Source organism: Phascolarctos cinereus, unplaced genomic scaffold, assembly GCF_003287225.1.
Source record: "Phascolarctos cinereus isolate Bilbo 61053 unplaced genomic scaffold, phaCin_HiC Scaffold_4;HRSCAF=312, whole genome shotgun sequence".
Classification (NCBI taxonomy): domain Eukaryota; kingdom Metazoa; phylum Chordata; class Mammalia; order Diprotodontia; family Phascolarctidae; genus Phascolarctos; species Phascolarctos cinereus.
The window spans coordinates 362668363-362683466 of NW_027555847.1; the positions used below are offsets into that span (position 1 = coordinate 362668363).

At 39.5% G+C, this 15104-nt stretch overlaps 1 protein-coding gene across 2 annotated transcripts in view; it reads left to right on the top strand.

Annotated features, from left to right (window-relative positions):
- The window catches only part of ALPK2 (alpha kinase 2), a 169383-nt gene that overhangs the window by 101250 nt on the left and 53029 nt on the right, over positions 1-15104 (top strand). For both annotated transcript variants that reach the window (XM_078153240.1, XM_020994853.2), the window contains exons 6-8: positions 983-1130; positions 6902-7029; positions 7134-7169. In XM_078153240.1, the coding sequence (XP_078009366.1) occupies positions 983-1130; positions 6902-7029; positions 7134-7169 (312 nt within the window). The remainder of the gene's footprint in view (positions 1-982; positions 1131-6901; positions 7030-7133; positions 7170-15104) is intronic.

Genomic DNA, 15104 nt, shown 5'->3' on the forward strand with positions numbered 1-15104 from the left:
ACAATGTCTGGGAACAGCTTTTGATATACTGAATTATTCACAGTAGTGAATATTGTGATAACAGATCCACAAAGCAATGTTGGATCTTGGCTAGGGCTCAGGATGTTTTTATTACAGTTATTTTTTGGTTGTTGTCGTTACATCAGTGCTCCAAACTTAATGGAATTTGACTTATATTGCGTTGACACCTAGAGCAGAGGCTAGGCAAGCCTCCCCAGAAACCCTCCTGGCAGCCTCAGAATGCTGAATTGTAATATTCCTATTACATCAAATGAAATTGCTTATTCTGTAGATTTTGGGGCACCAGCTCCTTGCTTCTCATGGAAAACCTGCAACAAAATAAAGTAAAACTCTCTTTCCTTCTAAATTTTTACAAGTCGTAGGCGTTTAAGATAATGGTAATCCTTAGCTATTTCTAAATGAGATCATGTTACTACTGCCGCCTAGTGGCTTTCCAGATAATTGTACCCTTATCTGGCATTCCTGTCACTTGCTGACAGTGATGCAGTTATTCAAAGGATAGCCCTGTCTTCCAGCAGTTGATTTTTTCATATCTTATATTTGCTTTAGCAGATACCAGTGTTCTGCTGATGTGAAGGAGATAAAATATAGCTCCTTTCTATTAGGGTTTCTTTAACAAAGAACTGTGAGGAAGAAAAACGTCACACAAATACATTATTGAGTTGCCTTTTGCATCCTGGTGGTCAGATATACCCTGTTCTATGCCCTCTGCCCTACTTCCTTGGTGCTGGCTTGAGGAAAAGCATAGAGAGTAGTTTTGTTAGCTGAAAACATGTACATGGTATCTCATCAATGTCCAACTTCACTTTTAAAAAGGGGGGTAGCCATACTCTGTTTCATTCTCTGTGATATAGACTTGGCCCCAGGATTTTTGAATACCAAAAAGAAGGGGTAAGGTATTCTATAGCATTTATTTTCTCACTTTCCTACTGATAATGAATTGCAAATTTCTCATTGACAGCCCCAGTGCTACTGAAGAAGATCCAGGCTGAGATGTTTCCTGATCATTCTGGAAATATAAAATTAAGCTGTCAGTTTGCAGAAATCCATGAAGACTCCACCATCTCGTGGACAAAAGATTCTAAGTTAATTGCAAGGGTTCAAAGAAGGTAAAATGGCTAGTTTTAGATCAGCCAGTCTTAATAATCTCTCACAACCTCACTGGGGGCTTTTTCCTCATCTGTAAGATGGGGAGCTCGGACTAGATGATCTCTCATGTCTGACATTACATAATTCTCTGATTCTATGGCCATCTTGGCATGTAGTTTTTTAGAGGGTGGTGGTGGCAGAAGTAGTGAGAGGAGGTAATGATATAAAAGCTCCAATAAGGTAAAAATCCAGCATCTTATCTAAATGTACTGACCTAGCATTAGTAACCATGAATAGGTGCTGAATAGGGATAAGGACTAGAATTATGATTTCATTAGTGTGGGGAACTATGGGTTGAAGGAATTCCCCTTGCTAATGGAAGTCAGCACCTTTTTTGAAACTTAAAGTCCCAGAGAGTAACTTAGAGAATTGAGACATTAAGTCACTTGCCCAGGGTCACATAGCCAGCTTGCGTCAGAAGTGGAGCTTGAACCCAGATCTTTGTGACTTTAAGGCCAGGTCTCTGGCCATTATCTAACACTACTGCCAGAAGGAAATGGCCAACTGTTCCAGCATCTTTGCCAACAAAACTCCAAAAGGGGTCACAAAGACTTGGATATGACTGAAAAATGGCTAAAACACAATAATAAAAATCCACATTTCTATGACTCTTTTATAAAGCATTTTCCTCACAGCGCCCCTGTGAATTAGATATGATAAGTCATATGATTTCCATTTTACAGTTGAGAAAATTATCTCAGAGAGGTCAAACACCCTCCCTGAAGGTCATACAACTAGCTAGTATCAGAATGGGAACTCAAACCCAGACCTAACGCCTTAAGACCAGTCTACCAGCTTCTGTGCCGAACAGTGCAATGAGCTGACTACGCAGGCATTAGAAACAAACTGCAGCGAGCCGTGGGATGTGAAAGGAGCACTGACCTGGGAGACCAGGACCTGGAATCTGGTGCTCCCTTTGAAGCCAAGAAGCTTGTGGTCTTGGGAAAGTCACCATGCTTTTGGATTTCATTTTCCTCTTTTGCAAAGTCAACGGCTTACAGGATGCCTTCCAGGTCTGAAATTCTACCAGCCTAAAGCTGAACTACTCTTTTGCATCTGAGATTTGTTTTCTTACATATGTTATTGTGTGTCTGTTTCATAACTATCTCCATTAACCTGTCAAGTACCGTATAAGGTCAAACAAAGGCCAAAATGCAGCAGATGAGCCAAAGGATATGAACAAGTGTGGCATCCTTGGCATGAAGCTGCAAGAAGCTCTTGTAGCCCTCTGACCAAACAGCAGTAATTGAGAAGTGCTGACTAGCCACTTCTAGGAATGGAAGAACTAGTTTGCTTCTCTGTTTCTAGGAGATTGGTGAGGTGGGGAGGGGAAGTGGTAATGCAGCTTGTTTCGTCAATGAGCATGTCAAGGTGTGCTGTCTGGGGTCTTTGAAGACTGTATCACTTGCTTTGTTTCTTCCCTGGAATAGAAAGTATTGTCTCACTTTTGACCCTTCTTGGCTTTCTCTTTTGGAGAACAGTAGCTGTTTATTTTTTGGCAAATGGATGTTGAATATCATCTAATTTCATTGAATCCCCATGCCAGAAAAGCATTTCCTTCCTTTCTTCGGGAAATAGACTTTTTACTAAAAGGATAAAAATTATGTGATCCATAAACAAATAGCAAGGCCTGGTTGTAGCAAAGGACATGCTTAGGGAAAGCCCAAAGGCCTTAGAAATGTTAGCTTTTCCCGAGTCTTACCTTTTGCTATCTGTGTAATATTCCTTTAAACACCAGGAGGAGCTCTTGAGTGAAGCCAGAGGCCAGGCCAGCCTTGGGTTACATTCATCCTTCCCTACATTACTTTCTAATGATCACCAGACCCATATGACAGAAATGCTGATAATAATAATCATAATTAGAAGACTGCTGGCTGTCATTTAAAAAAGATATTAGTCAGTCAAGTAGCATTTATTAAGCTCCCCCTGTGTGCCAGGAATGGTGCTAAGTGCTGGAGATAAACAGACTGGAAAAACCAAACAGTCTAGACTCCTGAGGACCTCACAGTCTGGTGGGGGAGACAGCACACAAACAGCTATGAATAAACAAGGTAAATACAGGGAAATTGGGGTAGTTTCAGAAGGAAGGCACCAAATTTAAGAATTATAGGAAAAAGCTTCTTGCTGAAGGTAAAACTAGCTGAGACTTGAAGGAAGACAGGGAAATCAGGAGGCCAGTTCCATGTGGGAAGAACAGCAAGGAGGCTAGAGTATCTGAAGGGAAGTAATGTGTAAGAAGACTTGGAAGGTAGGAAGGGGCCAGATTATAAAGGACTTTAAAAGCCAAGCAGAGTGGGGCAGTTAGGTAGCACCGTGGATAGAGCACCAGCCCTGGATTCAGGAGGACCTGAGTTCAAATTCGGCCTCAGACACATAATACTTACTAGCTGTGTGACCCTGGGCAAGTCGCTTAACCCCACGACCTAGCCAAAAAAAAAAAAAAGAAGCCAAGCCGAGGATTTTATATTTGATCCTAAAGAGGGCAGAGAGGTGGCACAGGGGATAGAGCACTGGACCTAAAGTCAAGAAGACTTATCTTTATGAGTTCAAATCTTGCTTCAGATGACACTTACTAGCTGTGTAATACTCAGCAAATCACTTAACCCTGTTTGCCTCAGTTTCCTCATCTCTCAAATGAACTGGAGAAGGAAATGGCAAGCCACTCTACTAGAAAATCCCAAATGGGGTCACGAAGAGTGGACGTGACTGAAACAACAAAAGAGATAAGAAGGAACCACTGGAGTGTATTGGATAAGGTGTCTTGAATACACTTTAGGAAGATAAATTTGACAGCTAAGTGGTTGTATGGATTACAGCGGGGACAGACTTGGGGCTTAAAGCAGAATTGTGGCGGTATGAGTTGAGAGAAAAGGATATATATGAACAAGAGATGTTGTGAAGATAGGAAAGACAGGATGTACCAATGGTTTGGATATGTGGGATGAATGAAAGTGAAGAGTTAAAGTTTGCGTGATGGTTGAGGTCCTAGAGAGGAGAAAATATCTAGAATCATAGTTCTAAAGTTGGAAGGGACCCTAGATATCTTCTAGTCCAATCCCCTCCTTTTACAGATGAGGAAGTTTTGACCCTTAGAGGTCAAGTGATTTGCCCAAGGATACTTAAGTAATAAGTGGCAAAGAAGGAATTTGAATTCAAGAACCTTGCCTTCTACTAGGGAAAATCAGCAAGTTCCCAAATAAAACTGAATATTAAGACAAAAGAATATGGAGTGATTGGTGAAGTAGGGGGACTAACAAATGTGACACAATCAATGGGTAGTGCTACTCAGAAAGTGTTACGGTCTGTTATGTTGTAGCCCCTATCAGAATCCTCCTTTGATGCCTTCTCCTGGTGTGGAAGAGACCCTGATAGCCATGCCAGTGGAGCACCAGCTCTGGCAGGTCCTACCAAGCTGGTAAGGATACAACATAGGCCCAAAACTGGACTGAAGGTCACATGAGGACCAACCAACCTAAGGTCAGGAAGGCTTGTCACTAGGTTGACCTTGGTGACGAATATTTTGGCCTTTGCAGCTTATAAATTCAAATCCATCTAATAAAGCATGGAAGGCTTTCCATCTGCATTCTTGGAAAGAGTATCCATATAAATGAAAACACGGATTCTTAAAGTACTGAAATTATAATTACATAATTCTCCAGTTTATCTATCTGTGCTTATGGCCCTAGCTTTGACTTTTTCCTCCCTCATCCCCACATCCAATCAATTGGCAAGTCATGTCAGTTCTGCCACTACAATGCATCAGTCATCCATCACCTACTTTCCACTCTAAATGGCACCATCTTAGTTCAGACTGGAATGGGACAGTGGCCTCCTGTCCTCCCTATCTAATCCCATACATTTTAATAAGCATTAAGCATCTACCATATGTAAGGCAATGGGTTCAGAACCAGACTGCAAAAAAGATAAATAAGATATGGAATGAAGCCTCAGAACTTACAGTCTAGTAGAAGAGAAAAAGATATGTGCGTAAATAACTATAATACATAGTAGAATGTATTAAAAAGCATGGGAGAGGCAAAAGCAAAATGCTATGAGAGATTCCTAGAAGGAGAGACTATTTTCAGCTGGAATATTACAGAAAGTTTCCTGAAGAAGACTTAATTCAAGGTGGCCCTTCAAGTGTGAGTATGATATCCATAGATAGAAATGAGAGAGTGAGCATAAAGCAGGCATAAGGGATGGTTTAAGTAGGTGTGGTGGGTAGGGGAAAGAAATGTAGAGCAAGCTTGTGAAACAGTGAATTTGTTGAGGCCTTTGGTCATTTCCTATTCTAAATTCATCTTAAACACTGCATGCATGTTTGACCGTATTGCTCCATTCCTCTAAAACCTTAGATGGCTCCCTATCTTCTCCTGGATAAAACCTAGACTCCTTGACCTGGAATTTAAGGATTTCTATAATCATGGCTTCAGTCTATCACTCATAGCTCTCTCACACTATTCCTCCTCCCTGGGCATGATTATTGCTAGCCTATCTCTAAAGCCTATGATCTGTATATTTGATACTCTTGCTAACTGGACTATTCACCCTTCTATGAATGTGGCCTTTTATATACATACCTAGTGTACTCTCTTCCTTGTCCCAACAAATATTCTGTTGAAATCTTACCAGTCTTTCAAGATCCACTCCAAATGCCATCTCCTTCATGAAACCTTCCATGATCAAGTTGACCAGAAAGCTCTTTTCTCAACTTGTAACTCATAAAATTTTATTTACATGTATCTTTATGGTTTTGCTTTGTCTTTGTTTGTTTGGCCTAACTCTTTTATCCTGCTCACCAAATTACAAGCTCTGTGAGGCACAAGCTGGATCTCCTTCATCTTTGTATTGCCCTGAGCATCCAGTATGGTGGTTTATACATAATAGGCATTTATTAAACCCAAACTCAAAAATCAGTCAGGTAGGAATTTTTTTCCTTTTTTTCCTTTTACTAAACCAAAGCCTTTTCTCGTCTTCTCTGTCAGTCAACAAGCATTTATACACCAGCCACTGTGCTAAGTACTGGGGGTGCAAAGAAAGGTCAAAAGAAAAAGTCTCCTGCCCTTAAGGAGTTGACATATAGAAAATTAATTTGAACCAAAAAGTACCAATACATTTTCTAAAATGATTGAACCAGAACAAGGCACAAATATCAAAATATTCACCAAAGCAAATATGAGTTGTTTCGTTAAATATTTATATATCAAATTATGTTTTAAATTCACTAAGAAGCTCACTATTCAAAGAAATGCCACTTTTAATACTTTGTAAGGCAAAGAACCCTCTAGTAGTATAGATAATTGCCCCTTAATTGATCCATTTAGTCAGATTCAATTTTGAAATGCCTGGTTTTCCTAAAGCAGAGCACACATACAGTATTAATATGATTGAGGGGAATGAGGGCAATGTGCAAACATGTGAATGGTAATCCAAAGACATCTCCGTTCATTTCAGTGATTTCTACTACGATGGGAGATTTGTTATCCTAATGGACGGGCAGATTCATATTTTGTGAGGTTGCACGAATATTGGCCCTTTTACAAAATTTAATGGTCCAACCATTTTTTACAGGTAAATAAATCGTTAAACAACACACCACAATGGAGGGCTCCTCTCATTTTATTGGTTGCAAAAGACAGGGAAAGGGGGAGCAGAAGTTTTTCCTTGCAGCTTAGGGATAAGATACTTTAAAATGATTAAGTCTGTAAATGTTAATGTTTTCCATTATCAGTGCAGGAGATAATTCAACTGTGTCCTTGGCCATCGTTCAAGCTAGTAAAAAAGATCAGGGCTTGTATTATTGCTGCCTCAGGAACAGTTATGGGAAAGTGACAGCCGAATTTAACCTGACTTCTGAAGGTAAATCTCAACTTTATGCTCTCAGATGGAAAGTACAGTTACAGTAATTTCACTGATGTTCCTGGTCCTACAGCCTTTCTCTCTCATCTTTTGTCTCCTTTTAGTTCTGGGTCAGCTTTCAAGTCATCAGGATATGAAAGGTAAGTCAGTATGGGCTGTCAGAGAAAATGGGTTCACCATTAAATCATGAAATAGGCACTTCCTGGGATAAATGATGGAAATAACACATTCCTTCAGACAGATAACAAGTAGAATAGATAAATTACAAGAGTGGCTGGAGAAATGGATGACAACCAATAAGCCACTTCAATCTCTCATTCTGTTGCTTTTGGGTAACAATATTCACTGCTATAGTTTTGCCAAGTTATTAACATCCTGTAGCTTTATCATTATGAGAGATAGGAATTGGGCAACACTAATTATTATTTTAAGTTTATTGATGTCTTTTGTCTTTATGCCACATTTCATGTTTTCCAGTTCTAAATTTATTTTATTTTACTTTCAGTTACAAATTCCTTCCCCATTCCCTAGCCATCAAAAAGGTAACAAAAACAAAATCTATTACATATGTGTATGGGTATGCAAAACAAATTTTCACATTAGCCATGTCCAAAAAGAATCAGGAAAAAAGAAAGAAAGAGAAAAAAAATATTCTTCAGTCTTTTCTCTGAGTCCATCAGTTCTCTATCTGGAAGTGGATATCATGTTTCATCATGAGTTCTTTGGAACTGTGGTTGGCCATTCTATTAATCAGTTACTAAATCTTTCAGAGCTGATTATCTTTACAATATTGTGGTTAATGTATAAATTGTTCTCTTGCATCAATTGTTCACTTTGTATCAATTCTTACAGTTCTTTCTAGGTTTTTCTGAAACCACCCCCTTCATTATTTCTTACAGCACACTAATATTCCATCACATTCATTTGCTATAACTTATTTAGCCATTCCCAAATTGTCATGTCTGAATTTGACTAAATCCAAACTTCAGCAGAACAAATCCCTTTAATAAAAGCTTTTGTTCTGTGAAGTTTGATTCAGTCAAAGGGCTGCACTTAAAGACTTAGAGGGCCACATGTGGCCTCAAGGCCTTAGGTTCCCCACCCCTGCATAGACATTTTAGCCACTTTTTAAAAAAGCATAGTTCAAAATTGTTTGCAAGAATTGTTGGGCCAATTCACCAACAGCATCTGAGTATTGCTGTTTTTTCACAGCCCCTCTAACAATGATTTGTTGTTTTCTCACAGTGAAATAATATTACATTACATTCTTTTACCACACTTTGTTTAGCCATTCCCCAAACAATGAGCACCCATTTTGTTCCTAGTTCTTTGCTAACCACAAAGTGTTGCTATGAATAGCACTAATGCTATAAAAAGCACTAGGAATGAGGACTTTCAGGTTAGAATTTCTATTTAAGAGTGTCTATCATATGTAGATTTGACAGTTGAGGGCAACCCCTTCTTCCCCCACCTAAAAAAAAAAGAAAACCAAATTCCATGCACCAATATTAGACTTTGTTCCGCAATTCAACCTCCCTCTTTTCTGTATGGGCTCACAAGCCACCCCTTTCATTGCTTCCATTGGCTGTTCAGCTGTGCATGCTGATAAGCACATTCCCAAAAAGCATCAGGTATTTGGCAAGAGCAAATCCTTTCATCTGCACTTCAGTGCAGATGGAAGGAGGGTTTTGATGTTTGCTTTTGATACCCGCAAGGCTCCCAGCTCAACAAAGGCTCAGGGGCCATTCCTGAATCTGCTCACGTCCTGATCATCTCCTCCACTGAATGTTCCCTGGCAAAGAACTCTTCTGCCGTCTCTTCTGCCCTCTGTGCAGGGTACAAAGTGAAGCTGATTCAGGAGAGAACTGAATTTCACTTCCATTAAAATGCTTTTGGGTCATTCTGATGGTTTATAGCTTGTGCTCATTCTAAAACAAAACAAAACACAAGACAAACCAAACCCCAAACTTACGGTTGAAGAGATATTTATGAAACATTTGTGAAAACACCAGGGGAAGGGTAGTTAGGATGTACAGAATATTCTGCTCATTTAAGATAGTGGGTAAAGAATACTTTGGTCAGGAGGCATTAGGGCGCCCTGGAAAAGAGCACCAGTGTGGGCATCAGAGCATGGAGGTTCAAATCTCACCTCTGATGATTACTCCCTGTGTGATTTTGGACAAGTCACTTAGTCTTGGTTTCCTCATCTGTAAAATGAAGAGAATGGACTAGAAGGCCTCTGAGGGTCTTTCAGACTCTAGATCTGTGAATTTTTGTCCTTCACTTGGGTCTAGGAGAGGTTGTGAAGTCGATAATTTTGGGTGGGACTTTTAATTTCATTGGTTTAAGGAACTCCCTCTAGGAATACATATTAACACCTGTTCTACAATATGTAGGCTTAGAATATTGCCTGGGGTATTGAGTTATAAAAAAGGACTAACTTGAATAACAAGGAGTTTCTGACTCTGTGTCAGGAGGAACTTTATAACTGTTAGAGTTATTTCAAAATTAAATGGATTGCCTTGAGAGACAGTGAATTTCTCTCACTAGAGTTTTCAGTCTGAGGCTGGATGATTACTTGTCATTGTTGATGATGAAGGGATTTGGGCTTCAGGTGGGGATTGGACTGAATGATCCCTGAAGTCTTTTACAGCTCTGAAATTCTATATGTGACTTTTGGTACCTCTGAACAAAACCATCAGAGCAGAAAACAAATTTCCTTCTAGTGTTGGTGATGAGTGCTATAACTGCCAGTGGCCTCCAAGCAAAAATGTCAGACAGGCCTCCTCTTCATTTGTAAATCACAAAGTGGGACTCTGAAGTAGAGAGGGTCCCCTTCTTGCAGTCTGTACAGAGATGGTTTTGTTGTGGTCTATACTGTGATGCTTGCTGCTGCTTTGCAAGTTTGGGTTTGCACATTCAGGTTTTAGGAGTGGTTGGGTTTTTTTTTTTTTACACCTACTCAGGAGAACTGAGCCTGCAGTTAGGGTTAAGATGTGCCCCAATGGCAGTGGTGCCTTGGCCCTAGCCCCACAGTAAGATTAATCAGTCTCTAGTCTAGAAGTGTCATGGGCTTCAGACCCACTCCTCAGAACTTCTGGTTCCCTTGCGACTATGATTACCAGGCTGAGTTTCCACAGTTCTCTAGGGTAATGAGGGCCACGCCCAGGCTTTGCCTGCCTTTTTATGGTAGAACAGAAACCACAACAATGAATTGCTTCTTTATTAGCTTTGTGTTCAGTTCTGGGGTGCTCCTGTCTGCCCTTTCTTACTAAATGTCTTCTGAATGTAATTATAATTTCTGTCTTAGAGCTTGGATTTTGCATGTTGCTCTCTGATTCAAAGCTAATAAAGCTAAACCCATGAGAAACTCCAGAATGAATGTCACACCAGCTACAAGCAACAAGCTGTGCATGGTGACATTATTAAGGTTGTGGATTTATTTGGAGATCACTTTCTTCTTGTTGTCTTTAGGATCCACATCCTATACCAGTGCCTCCAGGCTCTGCTCCTTCTGTCTAAGTTGAATGTAATCTGTGGCTTGTAATAAAGCCTTCTGAAAGCTAAGATGTTGATTTATATTCAACAATTCCAACAAACAAACCCAAATGAGTTTTTGCCAACTCATGGCATGCTTCATGCTTTATTTAAACACCATACTAAGGCCACTGGTAATTTCCTGTCCAAATGGTGCATTTGGTTTTTCTCACAATTCTAGGATCTGTCCATCTACAATGTGGAAGATATTTAGCAGATAAGAAATTTGACAGAAACAGTCTTCTGCAAAATTGTCATATATGTGAAGTTTAGCACCATCACCTTTGTCTTCCTGTCCTTCCCACCTTTTTATTTTTCTCCTCCTCCCTTTTCTCCCTTATGTCCTGCGTGGGAAGGAATCTAATTATTTGCTTAGGTATTGGGACTTAATATGTTCACCTTCCCAAGCAACACATTAAAGCATTTATCCTTTAAAATGCCTTAACCCATAGGAATGAATTACTAATGGTAGAATTTCAGGCATAGGTTGAGAGTTATTAGAAATGGAGCAGGTCTATAAACACACTGTAGCATTGTCTGGATTTGGAGTTAGAGGGTCTGGGTTGAAATTCCACCTTTGACATGTGTGACCTCAGGAAAGTCACATCAATTCTCTAGGCTACAGTTTTTGTTTTTTTATTTGTTTTATCTCTAAAATGAAGATTATGTGACTTCCAGCCCATTCCAGCTCTTACCTGCAAACACTCTGTACCTAGGAAATAGTAGGGTAGACATTAAGCCACAATCTCAGGCTTATATGATCATCATTTTTGGGCAAGAAGCAAGGATGTGCTGGAGCAGCTCAAACTGGCTTTTGAGAGTCAGTTGTTAAATTTTCAGGATTTATGCCTCAGAAATCAGCAAATACTATAGATCAAGGTCTGATTAAATGTTTTGTTGATTGTCTAGACTTAAGAAGGTGATGCAGAAAAATGTTTAAAATGCAGATTAAACTTGAAAGTATGTCCTGCTTTTTTCAGAGAGCAGATTGTTAAACATTTACCAGTTACCATACCCCTTAGCTGAAAGCGCCCATGGAAGTCATCTAGGGCCTACTTCTCTAGCCCTTCTTAAACCAAAAAAGGTACCTTGTGCCTTCTGATTACAGACGAGAGCCTTTTTATGTTGAATTGACAGACTGTAAAGGAAAGAGAACTCACCTGGTTTTCTTCACTCCCAGGCACCTTCAAGACAGCTGGTGACTATAGAAAAGCCAATTTAAAACCATTGCTAGCTGGCAAAACTTATATTACTAGCTTAGCTAGCCAGTGATGCTGATAAAAAGAGGAAAAGGGAGCATTTCTCCAGCATTTTTATCTGGCAAATAACCATTACTGAAGCTCCATTAACACAAAATTCTTGCTTATCAATCTAGTGCGTGGGGGGGGAGTCTTCTCAAGGCCCCCAAATCCTGCCCCATTGTTGTTGTTGTTCAGTCATGGCCAACTCTTCATGACTCCACAGACCATACTGTCCATGAGGTTTTCTTGGCAAAGATACTGGAGTGGTTTGTCATTACTTTCATACCACATAGACAGTTGCTCATTCCACTGCCCTTAAGGCCTTATAAAGATAGCCTGCATACTGGAGGAGAGGGATGGTGTTGGAGGTAGGAAGACCTGGGTTCACATCCTGCCTCTGACACATACTTGCTGTGTGACCCTGGGCTAGTTGCATAACCTCTAGTATATCCCAGCCATTCTCTAAGACTGTAGACAACAGAGAAGTCTCAGATCTATATCCCCAAAGGAAATTTACATGTTGGAACTTCTTTTCGTTGATGAAATTACAGGTCCAGACAGAAAAGAATAACAACAACAAAACCCATAGATCAGAGTAGGGACCACTTCTTAGAATGTTTTTCTAAAACATCTACACCAGGTTCTGCCTGTTATTACTCTCTGAAGTGTAATGAAGGGTGCTGTCATTTTAGCCAAAGGTAAAGAGAAGGAATGAGACTGGTGGTGTTTCTTCTGTTGCTATGTCTTTTTCAAGCAGCCCAGATCTGTTGCAAATCATAGGCAGGGCTGTTAATGATGCCCCATCCTGTGCTCTGCTGTTGCTGCAGCTTTTCCTTCCTGTAGCCCAACATGTTCTCCGGGGTAACCATTTTCTTGAAGGATTGACTGAACTAATTTTGGAGTTCTGCTTCAGTTGCAGAAATGTTTAACCCTTTTTATAAACTGAATTACACTGAAATGTTTCATTAATTAATTTGAGGTACCTCAATTTGAGGTGCCTATTGAGTTTTAAGCAATGGGATTGTCAGATATAAAGATTTATTTTTAAATAGACTATTATTTTTGTCCCTCTAGAGTTTACTTTGTTCTCCTATTGGGAGTCAGGGCCCAACCTGTAGAATTAGAAATAGTCATACACAAGAACTGAAAAATCTTTGTGTTGCATATAAAGATGGCTGTTCTCTTCTGCAAAGCATCATTTAAAAAAATTTATAGTACATATATACATACACACATGTATAATATATTTATGTATATATATATATATATATATTTTATATATGTATGTATGTATGTATGTGAGTGTGTATATATAGCTAGAGAGACCTAGAAGATTACCATGCAGCCTACTATGGCTGATGGAAGCTGTCTCTCACCATTTTCCTCTTTCATTTATTTTATCTTAGTCTTGTAAACAAAAGAGAAATCTCCCTATTTCTATCACTGTTGTATGTTTGGTCCATTCACATATACTCCTAATTAATGCTCAAACATTCAGGTAGATCCTATGTTATATACCCAAAAGTTAGACTAAGTGGAAACCAAAGCTTCCTCCCAATACCAAAATGGAGGAAAGTCCATTTTGTCTGCTACTCTCCTGTCTTCTTGTGGCCCAGTAGAAAGAGAAAGAAAAATCATGTAGCAGCAACAAGAGACTACAGGCCTGGGTGACAATCTCATAATGGTAATTTTCATCATCCCTGCTTTCCCTGGCTGTCAAATGTGGGCCTGAATTTTCTATTTAAGAAGTCCTCTAGTTTCTTCATTCCTGATTTCCTTCCTGATCAATAATTAGCTCTGTATACAATTTGATCCCTGACAAATAGCTACAGGCCCCTGCAGGCTTGACCACATGGCCTCTGACACAGACTACAGACCGTGTTCTTTTAAAGAGATCATACTGAGAAAGACAGACAGAAAGACCATACTGTTCTTTTCTAGAGTATGATGTTTGGAACACATAGAAGCAAAACACAATCAGGTTTTTAACCCAAAATATACTCTTAGCAAAACCAGTGCTATTTTGTTTTTGTAAGCTTGAGATAAGAGGTGGATGTCAGAAAATCGAAATAGAACATTTGCATAAAATCCATCTTATTGTCTTCTCTCAGCCGATCAGAAGTTTGGCTAAGACGCTTCAACTTTAAAGTGGAAGAAACAATCTCGGTGAATCATTTATGATGTGAAACATGATATCTTGAATGGACACCAGTTAGTGGGGGCAGTTAGTGGCCCAGTAGATAGAGCACTGAGCTTGGAATCAGAAAGGCTCATCTTTATGAGTTCAAATCTAGCCTCAGACACTTACTAGCTGTGTGACACTACCTGTGTGGCAATTCACTTAACTATTTGCCTCAGTTTCCTCATCGGTAAAATGAGCTGGAGAAAAAAATGGCAAACCACTCCAGTATCTTTGCCAAGAAAAACTCAAAATGGAGTCACAGAGAGTTAGACACAACTGAAATGACCAAACAATTACAATAAAAACAGGCACTGTCAGAATGCTCAAAAAGACAGTACTTCCCCATTCCCACAAGAAAATTAAAAAAAAAAAAGCAAAACCCTGTTGTCTTTTCTCAAGGACTTTTCAAAGGAAGTTTTAATTGTGATTTATTCTTTTTATCCAACCATTTCCTATATATGATAGTCTGGTGGTGTAGTGGAATGAGAGGCCTGGATATCAGGAAGAACTAGATTCAGATCATCCCTTTGGCACATACTGGCTAAATGACTGAGCAAGTCACTTAACCTCTTCTTGCCTTGTGGAAACTCTTCGGGACTATAAATTGTAGAACACTAGATCTGGATGGGTAAGGAGGGTTTGCATACCAGAAATTCCTTATACTGATGAAATCCACCCAACCACTTCACCCTTGCCAGAACCAAACCCCACCCCAAACCTTGTGTAACTCTTTCCAGTCTTTCCCCCTACCTCCCACCTTTCTCTGCCCACTTATATGTAAGCACTATTCCCATTCCCATTTTTATTTTCCAGGGTCAGTGTAAAATTGACTTTCTGGTTGGTCTCCTACTATTTGCTTCAGTCAATCTTGGGCCTTCCATTGTCCTCTGACTGATCTAGCACTGTATTTCCTTCTGCCCTTCTTCAGGGACACAGCTCTTCTGTTTATTTAGTTCTTCCTTACCTAATCATCAATTCTTTTTAGTTTGCTTTGTAATATTATAATATTTTTGTACACATAAAAAATTCAAAAACCTTTAAACCAACCACTTTCCTTTGTCTATCTTTGGTTGATACTATTCTCCATATAAGCATATTGAGGCATGGGTTAGGGT